Source organism: Mustelus asterias, chromosome 12 (genome assembly GCF_964213995.1).
Source record: "Mustelus asterias chromosome 12, sMusAst1.hap1.1, whole genome shotgun sequence".
Taxonomy (NCBI): Eukaryota; Metazoa; Chordata; class Chondrichthyes; order Carcharhiniformes; family Triakidae; genus Mustelus; species Mustelus asterias.
Genome location: NC_135812.1, coordinates 103,558,117 through 103,576,984, shown reverse-complemented (window position 1 = coordinate 103,576,984; position 18,868 = coordinate 103,558,117). Strand labels below are relative to the sequence as shown.

The 18,868-nt window shown below is 41.1% G+C and overlaps 1 protein-coding gene across 1 annotated transcript in view; it reads left to right on the top strand.

Moving 5' to 3' along the window:
- The first annotated feature begins 9,898 nt into the window (after positions 1-9,898).
- Positions 9,899-18,868, top strand: part of bptf (bromodomain PHD finger transcription factor) — a 139,024-nt gene continuing 130,054 nt past the window's right edge. Inside the window, exon 1 of the mRNA XM_078226069.1 lies at positions 9,899-10,749. Coding sequence (XP_078082195.1) covers positions 10,266-10,749 — 484 coding nt within the window. The 5' untranslated portion in view covers positions 9,899-10,265. The remainder of the gene's footprint in view (positions 10,750-18,868) is intronic.

The following is an 18,868-nucleotide window of genomic DNA, read 5'->3' as shown; positions in this document are numbered from 1 at the left end:
AGACGCTGAAATTACTTTGTTGCCATTTGTTGTAGTCAGAACGTTCGAGTCGCGGGAATTGGAACGTTGTTACACACGGCGTTCGGATTCCGAATGTTGCAATCGTTGCCGAGGGGTCACCCCAGGTCACAAAGAGTCGCGCGCCACAACTGCTTCCCATTCATGCCCAGAGCGGAGCTGCCGCCAGGAGGGGGAATCCCGTCCAGCTGCAGTTGTTTCATCCAATTTACTTGCTCTGGATCAAGTCTTTCAGATCTTGCTTTTTTTTTTCCCCTTCCCGCTCTCCCAAATCCGGGCAGACTCTTGTCACTTGATTCAGTTTTACCCTGTTTATTTGTTGGAGTTTTTTTTTCTCAAAGGAACTGTCCCTTGCCCCACACCCACACATAAACAAAACTAATCTTTCGAAATAAGTAAATAAAAGGTGCCAGGCATCAATCTGCTGTCCACACAGGCTGCGCCATCCAGTGACCGAGGGCTGGCAAATACATGATGTGGAGATGCCGGCGTTGGACTAGGGTAAACACAGTAAGAAGTTTAACAACACCAGGTTAAAGTCCAAAGCTTGTGTGGCTTTTGCTACCAAATAAACCTGTTGGACTTTAACCTGGTGTTGTTAAACTTCTTACTGGGCAAATACATGGTCAGAGGAGCCCCAGATGTTAAATGTATTTGGTGGTTATATTTAATCACAACTCCTTTTCGCTAGTGTCACGAGTTTTCTGAGCACTGCTCCTTCATCAGACGAGTGATGAAGGGGCAGCGCTCTGAAAGCTCATAATACCAAATAAACCTGTTGGGACTTTAACCTGGTGTTGTGAGACGTCTTACTCAGTCCAAAGCTGGCATTTCCACATCATGACTTTTTCCTAATTCGCTGATTCGATGAGATTTAATTATTTTGCTCTCGTCATTAAAAAAAATAACATCCCAGCACGCTAATGTAAAAAAGCCAAGACATGCTTTGTGATGCACTTACTACCCCGTACCATTTCCATTGTCCGCTTCCGTACATAAACAAAAAATGTTTTTATGATGATAAATAGGTGGCAATTAAATTAATTGTAACGACAAGCAAGTGTATCCGAAAATAACTCACCATATTTATCAACTTATGCAGCATGTTTGAAGCATTTTAAATGAAAATAAAAGTTTAATTACAAATGCTGAGACTGCCCCTGATGATTGAGTAGGCGAAATGTCCTGTGTGGTTCTGAGTCATACAAATGAGGAAGATCCCTGATTCAGTCCCTGACCTGAATTAAATTACCTCATTTCATTAGGAAAAGTGATGGAGCACAATCGGCTATGAGAGCCAGAGTCAGATGGGCACTGGCTGGTTTCACAAATTTGATGTGGAGAAGTGTGAGGCGATCCATCTCTGGAGGACATTCAAGGCAGGTCCTTAATTGGCTTTGAAATGCTTGAAAGGTGCTGAGGCTGTGAAAGAGGCTATCAAAACACAAGTTCTTTCTTTACAAGAACCCAAGTATCCAGTGGCCTTTCATTTTAATTATCCGCCTTGTTCTTACGCTGACATCTCTGTCCTCGGCTGACTGCAATATTCAGGGGAGCTCCCATAAGGAGCAGCACTTCAGTCTTCAATATCAGCCTTCGGGACTCAACATTGAGCCCAACAATTCAGACCATAATCTGTGCTCCTTTGGTTCCTTTTCTTTGCTTGTTTCAGTTTTTCTCTTGTTTTTGCTTTCTGTCAGCAGCACACCTGTTCTAACACATCTTTTGTTTCTTTATTCTTGCCCCATCATCATTCCCTTTGGCCCTGGAGGCCAGCTCTTCCATCATTCAAATTTTCCTGCCTTCCACCCTATTTACCCTTTTTTCTTTGCCCCATGTACCCATTCTGTTGCTCAAAACCTACTACATTCCTAATTTTTTCCTAGTCCTGGTGAAAGGCCTTTGACATGAAACATTAACTCTGTTTCCCCACAGATGCTGCCTGACCAGCTGACTATTTCCGGCATTTTCTGTTTTTATTTCTTTATTGTTGTCTGAATGAGAAACCGCCCTCCAGCCATCTCCTACACTAATTAAAAAGCATGAGTCATTCCTCGATTTGGTCTCTGTTATAATTCAAAACAGAAACTCCAAAGTGTTTTATGAAGTCTGCCTGGATCATAAGTTTAGCGATTGGAATTTGGCTAGGGTTAGCATGAGATGTTTCACTTCAGGTATGATTCAAATGACCCACTACGGTGCTTTTATCAAACAAAGTTTATTTCAGAATACAGTTAACATATAGCAATAACTTTTACCAATTACAAACAAGAAAATAAACAACCATGGCACTGTATAAGCCTTAACAACTATACGGAATGTTCCAACCAAACAAACCTCCTTAAAACAAATCCCTGTCACAGTTTAGCACAGAAAATACCAATGCTCACGTGATGCTGGAACTTAGTCCTTTGGTTGGAGAATTAAAACTCTGACTTCCCAGCCTTGTAACTTCCAGCAGCACTTGAGGTAGAGATAATGCCAGTGCTGGCCTCTAGCTTTTAGCCAATGAACCACTGCAAGAGGCAGTATTCTCACTCCAGGAAGGCAAGAAGACCTGATTCCAGCTAACCAGCAGAATCTATAATACCAGAGAGTGAAAGAAAAAACCTGCCTGCAACTTGAAAACCAGGACAGCTTCTCAGTAAAACACAGCAGCCAGCAGCCCAAAGCTGAATGTAAGAACTCTTATCACCTGACCTGTCAATCATTCTTTCTCCAACAATTCAGGGTCATAAAAAAATCCCAGAAAATGCATGATGCTCAGAGTAAAAATAAATAAAACCCCATTTAAACCATTGAAGCAGCAATAAAAGGACCTAATCAGGCAGCCGGTGCCACAGTGAAAATAACTGCTTGTAAGCTGCAGAGAATATGATTTTAAAAAAACATTTCTTAAACGCACACTAGCGTCACAATCTCACAAAGGCAGCGACTAAGGTTGCTTAGGAGAAAATGGAATGGATCAGCTCAAATCTTCTTCCAAAATTCTTGTCACTCAGAGAACTCATATTCAATTATCCACTTGAAAGATAAGATTTGAAAATGTTACAGAATGCATTGTCAGAAGACAAGATCTGCTTGCCATTCAAGATTTTCTGTTTGCATGAAAGAAGTATTTTTATTTAAAACTTTCAAACCATTGCAGATTTTCCGATCTGTACTTTTAATTCTTACTCCTTAGCATTTCACTGAATATTTTATATTTAATTTAGTTTTTTAAAAATGTATTGACTGTTTTAACATATAGAAACTAGAAGCCGGAGTAGGCCATTCAGCCCTTCGAGCCTGCTACACCATTCATTTTGATCATGGCTGATCATCAAATTCAATATCCTAAACCCCCTTCCCCCCATATTCCTGATCTCTTTAGCCCCAAGAGCAATATCTAATTTCTTATTGAAATCACACAATGTTTTGACCTCAAATATATTCTGTGGTAGTGAATTCCACAGATTCACCACCTTCTGGGCGAATAAATTTCTCCTCACCTCAGTTCTAAAAGATTTGTCCCTTATCCTCAAACTATGAGCCCAAGTTCTGGACTCCCCCACCATGGGAACATTCTATCTGAATCTACCCTGTCTAAGCCTGCTCAAATTTTATAAGTTTCCATGCGATCCCCTCCCTCTTCTAAACTCCAGTGAATATAATCCTAAACGACTTAGTGTCTCCTCATATGATGCATAGTCTCTCCTGATATAAAACCTGATCTGCATTTAATTTTCATCCATTTGAAATGAGAGAATTTTTCTGCTTTTTTGGGCTTCTTCAGAAGATTATATGACTTTGGAGTATGGGAGCCAGTAGCAAATTTTATTTTTTATTATTCTTCCACAGGATGTAGCAAGGCCAGCATCTGTTGTCCATCCCTAGTTGTCCTTGGGAAGGTAGTGATGAGGTGCATTCTTGAACTGCTGCAATTCATGTTGTGTAGGTACACTCACAGTGCTGATACAGAAGGAGTTCCAAGATTTTGACAATCAACACTAAAGGAACAGTGATATAATTCCAAGTCAGGATGGTGTGTGACTTGGAGGGGAACTTGCAGATGCATGCTGCTCTTGTCCTTCTAGGTGGCAGAGATCAGAGGTTTTTGGAGGGTGCTGTTGAAGGAGCCTTGGTGAGTTGCTGTAGTGCATCTAGTCGATGGTGCACACTGCTGCCGCAGTGTGAAAATGATGGAGGGAGTGAATGTCTAAGGTGGTGGATGGGTGTCATTCAAGTTGTTGTTTTGTCCTAGATGGTGAGGAGCTGCTTGAGTGTTGTTGGAGCTTCACTCATCCAGGCAGGTGGGGAGTATTCCATCACATTCCTTGCTTGTGCCTTGCTTTGTAAGCTGCAGAGAATATGATTTTAAGGTGGATAGGCTTTGGAGAGTCAGGAGGTGAGTTATTCACCACAGAATTCACAGCCTCTGACCTGCTCATGGAGTCACAATATTTATCTATAAACTGGAATCCATAGAATCCACACTGTACAGACGGAGGCCATTTGACCCATCAAGCCTGCACTGACAACAATCCCACCTAGGCCCTATCCCTGTAACCCCATGTATTTACCCTGCCAGACTCCCTGACACTAAGGGGCAATTTTGCACAGCTAATCAACCTAACCCACACATCTTAGGACTGTGGGAGGAAACTGGAGCACCTGAAGGAAACCACGCAGACTTGGGGAGAACATGCAAACTCCACACAGACAGAGATTCGAGGCCAGAATTGAACCTGGGTCCACAGCACTGTGAGGCAGCAGTGCCAACCACTGTGCCACCGTGCTGCTCTAGCTGCTCCAATTCAGTTCAGTTTCTGGTCAATGATAACCCCCAGGGATTAATAGTGGTGGTTTAAGTGATAGTAATACTACTGAATGTCAAGGGGAACTGGTTAGATTATTTCTTGTTGGATGTGGTCATTGCCTGGCACTTGTGTGGCATCTATGTTACTTGCCACTTAACTTTGTCCAGATCTCACTTCATATGGACAGACTGCTTCAGTATTTGAGGAGTTGCAAATGGTACTGAACATTATGCAATCATCAGCAAACATTCTTATTCCTGACCTTATGATGGAGGAACGGACAATGATGAAGCAGCTGAAGATAGTTGGGGCTAGGACACGATCCTGAGAAACTCCTTCAGTGATGTCTAGGACTGAGATGGTGGATGTCCAACAAGCACAACCATCTTCCTTTGTGCCAGGTATGACTCCAACCAGCAGAGAATTTTCTCCCTGATTCCCGTTGACTCCAGTTTTTCTCAGACTCCTTGATGCCACACTTGGTCAAATGCTGCCTTGGTGAAAAGAAGTTAAAAAAAATTAAATGCTGGAAATACTCAGCAGGTCAGGCAGCATTAGTGGAGAGAGAAACAAAGTTAATATTTTAGGTTGATAACCTATTGTCCACTCACAGTTTAGCCATGCCTTTGATGGATTTCATAGCCAACAATAGCCCACTAACACTGGCAACACTTTTTTCACAATTATGAATGTGGAATAGTTGCATTTATCAAAACATCCATGAAAATGGATTTTTAAAATTTCACCTCTAAACCCTAAATTGTTCAATTGTTTATCACACTAGGGGGTGGCACAGTGGTTAGCACTGCTGCCTCACAGCGTCAAGGAACCATGTTCAATTCTTAGCTTGAGTCACTGTCTGTGTGGAGTCTGCATGTTTGCCCTATGTCTGGATGGGTTTTCTCCCACAGTCTGAAAGACTGGTTAGGTGCATTGGCTATGCTAAATTCTCCCTCAGTGAACCCGAACAGGCACTGGAGTGTGGCGACTAGGGGATTTTCACAGTAACTTCATTGCAGTGTTAATGTAAACCTTACTTGTGACATTAATAAAATAAACTTGTTGACCCTGTTTCTCTTTTCTTTCACACTTTTGGAAGAAACCCATTTAAAGTAGGCTGCAGGAGCGAGGCAACTTTTTACAAGCTGTCAACAGCATACCCTCTAACCGAATCTTTTATTCCTGTTCTGTCCCATGGCAGAAACACATTGTTGTTGTAACCCCAGTTAAGACAGAAAGCTGATCCCAGGGCTGGGGCACCCTTGAGGCTGATTCCTGGGGGGGCGGGGGGGGGGGGGTGAGGGTGGGGGTGGGTCTCGGCTCTGGGATTGTATAGCAGATGTTTCGGGGAGATTAAATAAACAACCTGCCCTTGACTGGCATTCCCACTCAGAGGTTTCCTGTGAAACAATAAAGGTTTTGGGGAGTGAGGGATGGTCTCAGGTGTGTGTGTGTGTAGGGGGTCAGACAGACAGTAGTTACACTCAATTTCAGAACGTGGTCGCATTGGTTGCAATTGTTTATCCGCCAGGTCAATGAACTTTTCATCCAGGACATAAAAGATTTGTGTATATATACACATATATTTAATATTTGAAAAGATTTTCATGGGGGAAGCGAGGTGGGAGGTCAAAATGAAGTGTATTTTCTACAACTCTGCAGCCATTGCGAAATAATAATATGGCAGGAAATGGTACAGGCAGTGGAAACAAAGCAAACAGCCGAACTTTTATCTTTAAAAGCTTTTGCTTTTGCGGAATTTGTTGCTTTGTTTCTCTGTAAGGACTCTTTTCATTGGCTGTTGCCTTGGGGTGGGATGTTATGGGAAGGCTGATTGGCTGGGGGTTGCTGCCGCCAATCCCCAAATAATCCCCTTTTCCCTCCCCCCCCTCCAGTTCGTTAATGGTAATCCCCCTCCCTCCTCCTCCTCCCCCCCCCCTCCTCCTCCTCCCCCCCCCCCCCTCCTCCTCCTCCCCCCCCCAAAAGTGGTCCAAACGTCTTCCCAACATCATTAATTTCTTTTCAGGCTGGAATTTGCAATTGGATTGGGGGAAATGCTCATCTGTCCCGCCCCGTCCAATCTCTACCTCCGTTTGGAGACAAAATAAAGTAACCAATAGCGAAAGGCGAACAGCCTCTCGCGTTTGTTGCAAAAAAAGGGACAAGTTTCCGTCCCTTTCTGATGTTGGTGCAAAGTTTTATTTTAAACCGTTGTTGTACCGTCCAACCTATCATACTTTTGTAAAAAAAAAGTCACATTGCAAAAATAAAAGTGCGTGAAATGCCCAGTGAAACAGCGCATGGATTTTAGTTTGCATTTTTCTGGCTAAATACATAATATAAACAGCATTGTTCTTGTTGCATTTTACAAGTTTTTGTTCTAAATGAATGATTTTTTTTGTTTTCAATTGTACGTGGTTCTGTTATGTAACTTTGCATTTTAATTGTTTTTTTTTACAAAGTTTTGTCAAAAACAAGTGCATTCTTTGCATTGTACAAGGTTTTATTACATCGATATAAACGGCAGGTTTCCTTTTGCATTTTACTCGTCAAATATGACATTGCCTCAATAAAAAACAGAAAGTGCTGAAAATCTCAGGGGGAAACATCTAGTTTCCAGTCGAATATGACTCGTCACATTTCCATCATTCGCAGTACCTCGGTTTTGTGATAACATTGTGTTTTCCCTTTGTTACTAATTTCTGTTAAATATTTATAAAACGTTGCATTGTTTCATGTTATTAGAGGTTGCTTTTTTCTTTTGCATTTCATTTTACAAATTTCAGTTAGAAATATATATGGAATTTCCCATTGTTTTGTTACATTTTATTATTTTGTTTGCTGCTGCCTCACAGTAAGAAGTCTCACAACAACACTGTGAAGTCTCACAGTGCTAGGGACCAGGGTTCAATTCTGGCCTCGGGTCACTGTGTGTAGTTTGCACATTCTTCCTGCATGTGGGTTTTCTCTCCGGATGCTCCTGTTTCCTCCCACAGTCCAATGATGTGTGGGTTAGGTTGATTGTAGTCATGATGTGGAGATGCCGGCGTTGGACTGGGGTAAACACGGTGAGAGTTTTAACAACACCAGGTCAAAGTCCCAACAGGTTTATTTGGTAGCAAATGCCATTAGCTTTCGGAGCGCATTTGCTACCAAATAAACCTGTTGGACTTTAACCTGGTGTTGTTAAAACTCTTATTAGGTTGATTGGCCAGGCTAAATTAATTCTAGTGTCAGGGTAATCCCACGCTAAATGTGAGGGGTTATGGGAATAGGGCCTGGGTGGGATTGTGCAGACTTGAGGAGCCAAATGGCCTCCTTCTGCACTGTAGGGATTCTATGAAAGTATGAACGGGGTGCGTGAGGTGCTTAATTAGGCTGGCTGTTTTTCTGAGGCAGCGGGAAATGTTGACAGTCAATGGATGGGAGGCTGGTTTGCGTGATGGGACTGGGGCTTTGTTCACAACCCTTTGTAGTTTCTTGTGGTCTTGGACAGAGCAGGAGCCATACCAAGCTGCGATACAACCAGAAAGGATACTTTCTATGATGCTATGTGAGAGTCGTAGTTGATATGCCAAATTTCTTTAGCCTCCTGAGAAAGTAGAGGCGTTGGTGAGCTTTCTTAACTATAACGTCGGCATGGAGGGAGCAGGACAGGTTGTTGCCGATCTGGACACCAAGAAACCTGACGCTCTCGACCACTTCATCCCTGTTGATGTAGATAGGGGCATATCCGCTGCTACGCTTCCTGAAGTCGATGATTATCTCCTATATTTCACTGACATTGAGGGAGAGATTGTTGTCGTTGTGCCAGTTCACCAGATTCATTTGACTAACTAGTTTTGCATCTGATTTAATTTCTGTTGGGAGAAATATAAAGCATGGGGAGGTGATGGCCTAGTGGTATTATTGCTAGATTATGTAATCCAGAAACCCAGCTAATGTTCTGGGGTCCCAGGTTTGAATCCTGCCCTGGCAGATGGTGGAATTTCATAGAATCCCTCCAGTATGGAAGGGATTCAATAAAAAAAATCCAATTCAATAAAAAAAAATCTGGAATTAAGAATCAACTGGTGACCATGAAACCATTGTTGATTGTCAAGAAAAACCCATCTGATTCACTGTTGTCCCTTTAGGGAAGGAAATCTGCTGTCTTTACCTGGTCTGGCCTACATGTGACTCCAGAGCCACAACAATGTGGTTGACTCTCAACTGCCCTCAGGCAACTAGGGATGGGCAATAAATGCTGGCCAGCCAGTGACGCCCATGTCCCACGAATGAATTTAAAAAATTACAATTTTGAAATGTACTAGTCTCGCATATAACATTTTGGCTGGATATATAATATATGAAACTTCACATTATTCTTTTTTTTCCTTCAACTAGTTTTGCATATAATATAAAATTTCTATTGGATATATAATATATAAAGCATTGCATTTTCCTTTGACCAACTAGTTTTTCATATAATATAAAATTTCTATTGGATACATTATATATATATATATATAAAGCATTGCATTTTCCCTTTGACCAACTAGTTCTGCATATAATATAAAATTTCTATTGGATAGATAATATATAAAGCGTTGTATTTTTTTCCTTTGACTAGAGTTTTTCCATAAATAATTTCTATTACCTATATATAAAGCATTGCATTTCCCTTTGACCAACTAGTGTTGCACACAATATAACATTTCTATTGGATGTGTAATATATAAAGCATTACATTTTTTTCCTTCGACTAACTAGAGTTTTTCATATGACATAAAATTTATATTGGATATATGAGCCATAAAGCACTGCACTTTTTCCTTTAACTAGTTTTGCATATAATATAGAATTTCAGTTGGCATTGCAATTTTGAATTTTACCAATTTTGCATGTCATTTAACCACATGTAGTAGTTCTGTAAATACATATTATTTTTAGGTGTGTATGTGTGTGAGCAGTGCTGTGCAGCCAGGCCAGGCCGGGGGGTGGTTCCTGTGTTGTTGCTCGTGCCGGGTCCCGGGAGGCGGCGCGCGCGAGGCGAAGGTGGTGGGGGAAGGGAGGCGGGTCACGTGACCAGTTGACTGGTTGACAAAAATGGCGGCGATTCCCGAATACAACATGGATGCCGGAAGGTTGGAGTGAAGCAGGAGGCGACGGAGGAGGAGGAGGAGGAGGAGGGAGGGGAGGAAAGAGAGAGCGAGGGAGGGAGCGAGGAAAAGAAATAAAATAACAATAATCGGAGTGCTCGAGGCTCGGCGACTCCCTCCCGGAGACTGCGGAAAAGGGAGGCGGGAGGGAGAGTCTGAAAATAAGAATAATAATAAATCCAAATCTGTTTAATTCCCCTCGGGGGGGAGGGAAGAGGCTTGAGGTGATTTTTTGGGGGGAAGGAAGGAGGGAGCAGGGGGGGGGTTAAACATAAAGTGAGGCGGGGCGGGGGGGGGGGGAATCACCATGAGAGGACGGAGAGGTAGGCCGCCCAAGACGCTCGATGCTTCACCGGCGGGAGGTGGCGGGGGGCCGGCCGGGAGTCTGAGGTACCGGGCCACCGGGGTAGGCAGAGGCAGAGGGGCCGACCGGCGGCTCAATCACGTCGAAGCTGGCGGCAGGGGGAGCCGGACGCCGAGAGGCGGCAAGGCAGGGAGCCGGGGCAGGGCCAAGGCCGCGGCTCAGCAGCAGCGGCAGGGCGGCCGCTCCCGCAGGCTGACCGTCAACAAAGTCATCTACGACGACCACGAGAGCGAGGAGGAGGAGGACGAGAGCCTGGTGTCCGAGGAGGACGAGGATGAGGATGAGCGGGAGAACGAGGAGGAGGACGAGCAGGATTCGGATTATCACCAGGCCACTGAGGAGGAGGAAGAGGACGAGGAGGACGACGATGCTAGTTATTGCACAGAGAGCAGCTTCAGGAGTCACAGCACTTACAGCAGTACTCCAGGTAATACACTTCAACAGTGGCAGCTTTTTCCGTCCCCTTTTTATTTTGAAATAATATGTTTTCTGATCAAAGCCTCACGCCATATTTGGCTGCATTGTTTGGAGATCCCACTTTGTCAGGTAATGGCACATGCAAAACTCGTCAAACTTCTTTTGAGAGCCTACATGCAACAGTTGCCATGGCATTTGCCAAAGTGCGACTTAACTGTTGGAACATTTAATCTGACCTACGCTGCCATGATCATCTGAAGTTGCATTAGTTTGATCAGGGAGAGTAATTTGTTGCTGAATGGTTGGGATGTGCTCAAATTGCACACTGCCTGCTTGCTGCTCATCCTGCTACAGAACTTGGTTGGGGGGCGGAAGGACCTCAATGACAATCTTGACAGTCCAATTGCTTCTGACATCAGGTAAATAACTTTTTAGCCTGAGACGAGGGTTTTCAACTTGATGGCTTTTACTTTTAAACGAAGCCCTTATTTGTTTGGTCATAGTTGTTTTGATTAAAAAATGGAAACAAAATTGTTGTAAATTTGAAATAGAATTCTGGAAATCCTCAACAACCCAATATAATGGTAATGATCCATTTTATTTTACCTGGAAAGAAATAGATTAATGTTTCAAATAAGACCATAATAAATAAAGACTTGTTCTCACGATAGTTTGTTGAAGTTTTCCCTTAAACCTGTTTTGTCCTTTCCAATAAAATAAAGAGCAACACTGATGTGTTCTCTACTAATTCATACTAGACTTCATAATTTGAAAGAAGTCTGATAAAAATTGTTTGGAGGGTTAAATAGTCCTGTACTTTGGAACAGAACTGGCAGATTATGCAAGATTTTTTTTCTTGTCTCTATTGTCAGAATCAGATCAAATTCAGTCAGCCCAAGGAATTTTTTCCAAATATTTATTAACTAAATTTATTATTTGAAAATAAGGCAAATCAGTTTTGATCTTTCAAGTGATCGCTCAAGCATATTTTCCTAGGGTTGTTTATTTTTAGTGCATTGAAATTTGCAAATGGCAAACTGCTCTGAAAAGTTGCAGACTTATGATTTACAAAGCAACCTTGTATTGTTGGTAATGTGAAAGGTAAGTAAAGGTACGACTTCCCTTGAGAATCAAATTGACTCGAACTATAAATGTAGGTCAGGGTATGTTTTCTTTGTAATCATCTACCACAATTACTTATGAAAATGATGGTTGACTGGTACATTAATATTGACACGGTTTTACAGTTTTTAATAGTGTTGAATATTTTGATAATGGAGACCTAATCCTCTTGATAATTTAATTAAGCACTTTTTTGTGGGTTGTTCTACTGCCACCCTGCATGCAGATACCATCTTTAGGTTCTGTTTCTTGCCAACACACATGATGCTGGCTTCAGTACTTTTGATTTTTTGCTTCATGTGCATCCAGGTAGTGTGCAACATTTCTACTAACTTTAATCTCCGGTTAACTTCCTCCCACATTGGTTGAGTCACCAGAATGTTGTCTACCTGCTTGTGCTGCTTACTTGATGCTGAAACCCAAATCCACGCAAAAACCAGCTCCAGAATCACTTGTTTAATGCTCTCCTCCCTGACATACACTGCTCCGAGAATGCGAGTTAATTCAGAACTCAAACTGAGACACCTCTGCAACAGCATTTTCCAAATCCATTATAGATTTCCTTGCCAAGTTAAAATCTGTACTCCATCACATTGAAAATAATTGAGTAGATTTAAAGTCCAATCCCATCGTGATATCTACATTGGAGTAATCATTGCCATTTGTATGTCCCAGTTGTAACTTGCATTCCTTTGACATTTCAATGCTACTTTTTCCATACGCCTTCTGTCCCACCTTCACTACCTGTTCCTTCAATCACAATGTCCCTGATCTTTGACTCTCTCCCTGAAACATTTGTTATCTTTCTTCCGTCCTTTAAAAACTGCATTCCCAACTTGCTCTCTCTTCTCCCCATAACCCTCCCACTGCACACTCCAATCTTGAATTCAGTGTCACTTTTAAACCACAACCACTTGGATATCAATAACTGCTTTGTTTGCTAAAAAACAAATTATTATTCCAAATTTCTCTAAAACGCCATGCTCCTTATTCCCAATCAAATTTTGTTTTGGTGCTTGGAAGAAACTACTGATTAGTGAACGATGTTTCTCATATCTGCTTGTGGAGATGTTAGTTCAAAAGATGCTTTGACAGATATTAGTAAGTTAGTCTAGACTGTCTATTTTTAATGGTATTTGTGAATTGACTTCAAAAAGTGATAACCGTTGGATTCTTTAATGGACTTGGTGCACTTCTGGTCTGTTTATAAATGGACAACCAATTTATTAATATCAAGCTGTTTTTAAAAGGATATTGGAACAAGAGTAGGCCATTTAGCCCCTTGTGTCTGTTTTTCTATTCAATAAGATCATGGCTGATTTGTGACCTGATTCCACATATTTATGGTGTAGCTGAACAGCATCCTGACAAGCTAACTGCTCAATCATTTCATCTGGCAATGGATTTGCAAAATGCTGTTGAAGAAGGTGCCACAAGGTGAAATCTGAATTAACTGGAGTTGGTGAAACAGGGTATGTCAGGGAGGGGAGCATTAAACAAGCGATTCTGGAGCTGGTTATTGTGTGGATTTGGGTTTCAGTAGCATGAGCAGTCAGACAACATTCTGGAGATGGAAGCCTCCATTTTGGTGACTGACCTATTGTGGGGAGGAAATTAACCTGGGATTAAACATAACAAATGTTGTACACCACATGGATGCACTTGAAGCATGGAGAAAGAAAGTGAAAAATACTGAAGCCAGCATCATCTCTGTGCATAACATTTTTTTTTCCTTTTAAAAGTTGGATTGTGGCATAGTTAAAATGGCACAGTTAAAAAATAGTCCACCACAGAAGGAGGCCATATGGCTTAATCAAACATAGTAAACATAGTTTTATGAGAGGTAAACCATATTTGACAAATTTGCTCGAATTCTTTGAGGATGTAACAGGGAGAGTAGCTAGAGGGGAACCTGTAGATGTAGTGTATTTAGATTTCCAAATGGCATTTGACAAGCTGGTGCATAAAGCAAAAGCCCATTGATTGAAAACTGGCTTTCACATAGGAAACAAAAGGTTTCAGAATGGAAAGATGTAACTAGTGGAGTACCGGAGGGATCAGTTCTTGGCCCGCAATTGTTCACTATTTACATTAATGACTTGGATGAAGGTTTCCAAATTTGCCAATGATATGAAGGTTTGTGGAAGGGCATGTCATGATGAGGATATTATGATTCTGCAATGGGATATAGATTGGGTGATTGGGTGAAAACCTGGCAAAAGGAATTTAGTGTGGGGAAGTGTGAGGTCATGCACTTTGGCAGGAGAAGTCAAAAGGCAGATTATTATCTAAATGGAGATAAAGGGGAATCTGTAGATGTAGTATATTTAGAAATGCAGGTGAGTGAAGTCCAGAGGGATCTAGGTGTTCTAGTGCATGAATCAAAAAAAGCTAACGGACAGGCCCAACAAGTAGTTAACAAGGCAAAAGGCATTTTGGCCTTTATTGCAAAGGTGTTGGATTTTAAAAATAGGGAGATTTTGTTGCAATTTTAAAGGGTGTTGGCAAGGCCTCACCTGGAATACTGTGTGCAATTTTGGTTCCTTCTCCTGAAAAAGGATATAGTAACATTGGAGGCAGTCCAAAGGAGATTCACTAGGCTAATTCCTGGGATGAGCGGATTGTCCTATCAAGAAAGATTGCATAGTCTGGCTCTGTATTCCTTGGAGTTTAGAAGAATGAGGGGGTGACCTTATTCAAACATACAAGATCCAAGGGGGCTAGACAGGGTAGATGAGATATTTTCATTAGTGGCAAAGTCTCGAACAAGGAGACATAGCTACAAGGTAAAGGGCCAGTCATTTAAAACTGAGGTAAACCATGGTGGTAAATTTCTGGAGTTCTCTGCCCCAAAGGGTGGTGGAGACTGGATCATTAGAAGTATTTAAAGTGGAGTTGGATAAATATTTGATAGATTGAAGAATCTAGAGCTGTGGGGAAATGGTGCAGAAAAGGAGTTGAGGCCGGCATAGAACAGCCATGATTGTATTGAATGGTGGGGCAGGCCAGTGGTCTACTCTTGCTTCTATTTGTGTTGTTGTGTTCAATAGAAGCTCTCCTGATTTTGGAGAACAGTCTACTTAGACTCACTTTATTTTCTCTTCGCCATTCCCTCCATATTTCCATGCATTTTTTTCTCCAAATATTTATCCAAGTAACTTTTGAAGGCTTTTATTGGATCTGTACCTGCCACTCAAGGGGACAGTCGGTTCCAAATTGTATTTATTAATTGTTTTAAAAAGATTTGCTTGCTTTGCTGTTGGTTCAGGACCTGAAATCAGTGCCTCTAGTCATTGATCCATCGTCTGTTAGAAATTGTTTCTCTTTTTGGTCTGTCTACAAATCTGTGATATTAACACCCCTCTCAAAACTCTTCCAGGCCTTTGCTGTTCAAAGGAGAACAACCCAGCTTCTCCAGTTTATTCATGTATCTGTAATCCCTTATTCCTGGAAGCATTCAGTAAATCTCTTCTGTGTTCCTTCTCCAAAACCTTCATGTAAGTGTGGTGCCCAGAGTAGGGGAAGGGGCTCAAGGAGTTTTTAAAAATTGTTTTAGCATAACCTCCCTTTTTTATATACTATCTAAAAAGCCAAGGATCCCATATGCTTTATTACGTGTATTTTTAACTGGTCCTGCCGCCTTCAAAAGATTTGTACACAAGCACTCAATGTGATGCTTCCTCTATAAGTGCCAGTTTCAGTTGGATAATTTGGGCATGCCAGCGATTGAGTTGCTTTCCTGATCCCTACAGGTTAGTACTCCATCCACTGGTTTCTGTCATCTCACTCCAGCTGGATTGCACTGCAGTGTGATTATGTGTAGTACATCAATGTTTCCATTTAAAATTGCATCCTCTGATAGGTTAAGCAAAATGTCCAAATATATTCATTGAATTTACAATCCCACAAATTCTCCCTTTTAAAAAAACTTCCAAACTTTATACTACCAACTATACATCAACCCTCTCACATAATACTAGTTGTATCCTTCAAAATGTTATAAAGAATAACCATGTACTCACTAAGTTATATCCCAAGAACTCAGCAAGACTTGCTGTACAATTTATCATTCACTTCCAGTTGTGTAAATATTGCACATGGTATAAATACAATTTTTTAAAGGAGGTGCAAGATGCGAGTTCTCAACTGTTATTTCTCGACGTTGAAACTTGTGTTTGCAGCTGTAAAAGTTGAAATGATGGAAGTGTGAAAACAATTGGAGGGCAACAAACTGCGCCTTTGTATGTCTCATTGATGGGCACGTTGTTTAATGATGACTTGCCCACAGAATAATTAATTGGGTGGGGGGCGGGGGGGCGGGGGGGTTATAAAATGTAGAAATTGGTTGGACGGGAATTCGACAATGGTATCTACAACTTGCCAGTCGACATATGTCCTGAATCACCCTCAATTTGGTTATTGCAACAAAATCCTTGGGAGTGCAACTAAGATTAGATTACTTAAATTTATTCTTTGCCAGATAAGGAACACATTTGTGGATTGACTAGTGTTATATTGCCATGGTAAGAGAACAAAAGTTTATTTTTAAAAATGAAAGTAGTTTAATCTTGTGGAACTAAAATGCTCCTTTTCTAAAATTCTTGTTCTTGTGCCAGATCTGCAGTGAAGTCATGGTCCCGAATCTCAAAGTTACTAATTGGGCAGTATAATAGCAGGAAGAGAATGGCTTTTTATTGTACCGACCTCTTCATATTGCCCCAATTATTATCTTTTTTGTCTTGTATTTTATTTTCTGGCCAATGGTCTTTCAACTTTGCTACTGCAATCCCAAGTGGAAATTTTGACAAGTACAGAAACAGAATCTTGGACCATTATCCTATGTTGCTAAGAAACTTGGTATGAGCACCGGTCTGCTACAAGCATATGCAAGTTGTATGTGAATTCAAAAACAATGGAAACTCTGGTACTTTTCATTAAGTAAATGTTTACAAATATGAGCAAGAGTAGTTGTAGGTGGTGTGTGGAAGTTGCTTTAATGACATTTGCATTCGACAGCTGTACCTTGTACCAATATGTCACACCTCTGTATGGACTTTGAATATTACAGGCCATTGCAGACTCAGGCAAGTGATACACAATGTTCCACTCACAGGCCAAAGTTGACTTTGGGTTGGCAATCACCAATGATGTTAGAAATTTTACTTCTGCTTATTCTCTGCATATCAAAACTTGACTTCAGGATGGGGCTGGCGGCAACCTGTACCAGAACTGAAATTGGGTATATTTCATTGTTGTTTAGGCAAATCTGGTAAAAAGCCAAGGATCCCATATGTTTTATGAAGTGTATTTTTAACTGGTCCTCAAACAGCAAATACAATAACTGACTAGTTAATCTGTTGTGATGATGATAGTTGAGGAGTAAGTATTGGCAAAGACATTGGGGGAACTCCCTCAGTCTTTACCATGCACCTGAACAGATAGACAGAGCTCAAACTTAACATCTCACCTGAAATACGTCACTTCCAACAATGCACTGGTACTGTACTGAAGGCTCTGTCCCAACTGTGTACTCAGTTTTGCTCTTCCACACTAGCACCTGTGAGGTCCTTTTGAGAAAGCAACATATACTGCAGATGAGTCATTTTTAAGTGTCTGAATTGCACCATCTATAAATTCACAAACTGTGTATGTGACATTTTGTCAGCTATAAATAAAACTAAATTAAAGCGTGGAAGACATCTACCTTCCTTGACAAGATTGCCATTTGCTTTGCAAGCAAAACACGGGAAACTATCTATCTGATCGTATTTCCAAGCAACATGAGGGCAGTGCAGTCACTAACCTCAACCAGAAAATGACATAGACAACAGAGCAACCAGACAACTGGATTGAAGAAATGCTGTCCAGATTGTTTAGTTGAGGATGTGATTTTTAACAAAAAAAAGTTCTTGCATCAGCAGTTGGATAGCCAGCTGACCTGTTCTTGGGCTTCTGCTTGTAGCTATTGGAAGCCAATCAGTAGCGGGTTTAAAATCCTGAACATATCTAACATGAGGCATTGTGATTTTTTTTCATCCAGCTTGTAGGTATCAGGATTGAATAATACTGATTAATGTGTGCCAAATGCTATACAGGTGTCATTCATGACATCAGGATGTCTCAGAGCATTTTATAGTTAATCAAGTATTTCTGAGTTGTTGTAAAGGAAAATGCAATGACCAGTTTGTTCCCATAAACAGCACTGAGATAAATGGCAATTTATGTATTTTAATGATGGGTGAGGAGAAATGTTGACCCGACATTTGGACAGTTCTCTTGCTGCTTTTGATTAGTAGCTCAGGATCCTTTATATCCACCTGGGAGGGGAGACAGGAGCCTATATTAACGTCTCAACCAAAAGTCAACACTGAAGTGGGAGCCTGGATTATATGTTCAAATATCTGATGCAGAGCTTGAATGCGCAGCCCCCTGACTCGGGTGAGTGCTACCACTGACCCAAGACTGATAACTTGCTTCTCAGAAATTTTGCTTTCTTAATGCTTCTGAAGAATAGGTGAGAATTGGACCAAGCGAGGCACAATGATCCCTTCCCTATTTTCCTATTGACAAATTGTGTAGTTAATTTTTTAAAAAAAGGATTGAATCTTTTAAAGACTCGTGCAACTGAAATCTGTAAATAATACATCACTGGGAAATTGATTTTGTAAGCATCTTTGTTTCTGATATCCCCATCCATCCTGATCTAGAGTGATCAATTATAAGGTAAGTAGTTACCCCAAAGTATATTAATGTTATGCTGGTTACAATTCTTTGGTTAATCTTGGTCAGGCATGCATTAGATACCCTCTGACTTAATTTGGGGAAAGGAATTGGATCATGTTTGTTTATTTTGTCCTCTTTTTTAAAAATTTGCTTGCCAGAGTAGTAGGGCTTTCCCACACCATAATCACTGTCATTGGACATTCTAACATTCTGGAATAACTTGCAATTTTTTTTTCCTTCCCTGAAAAGGGAAGAGCATATTATTTAAGAATTATCTTTACACT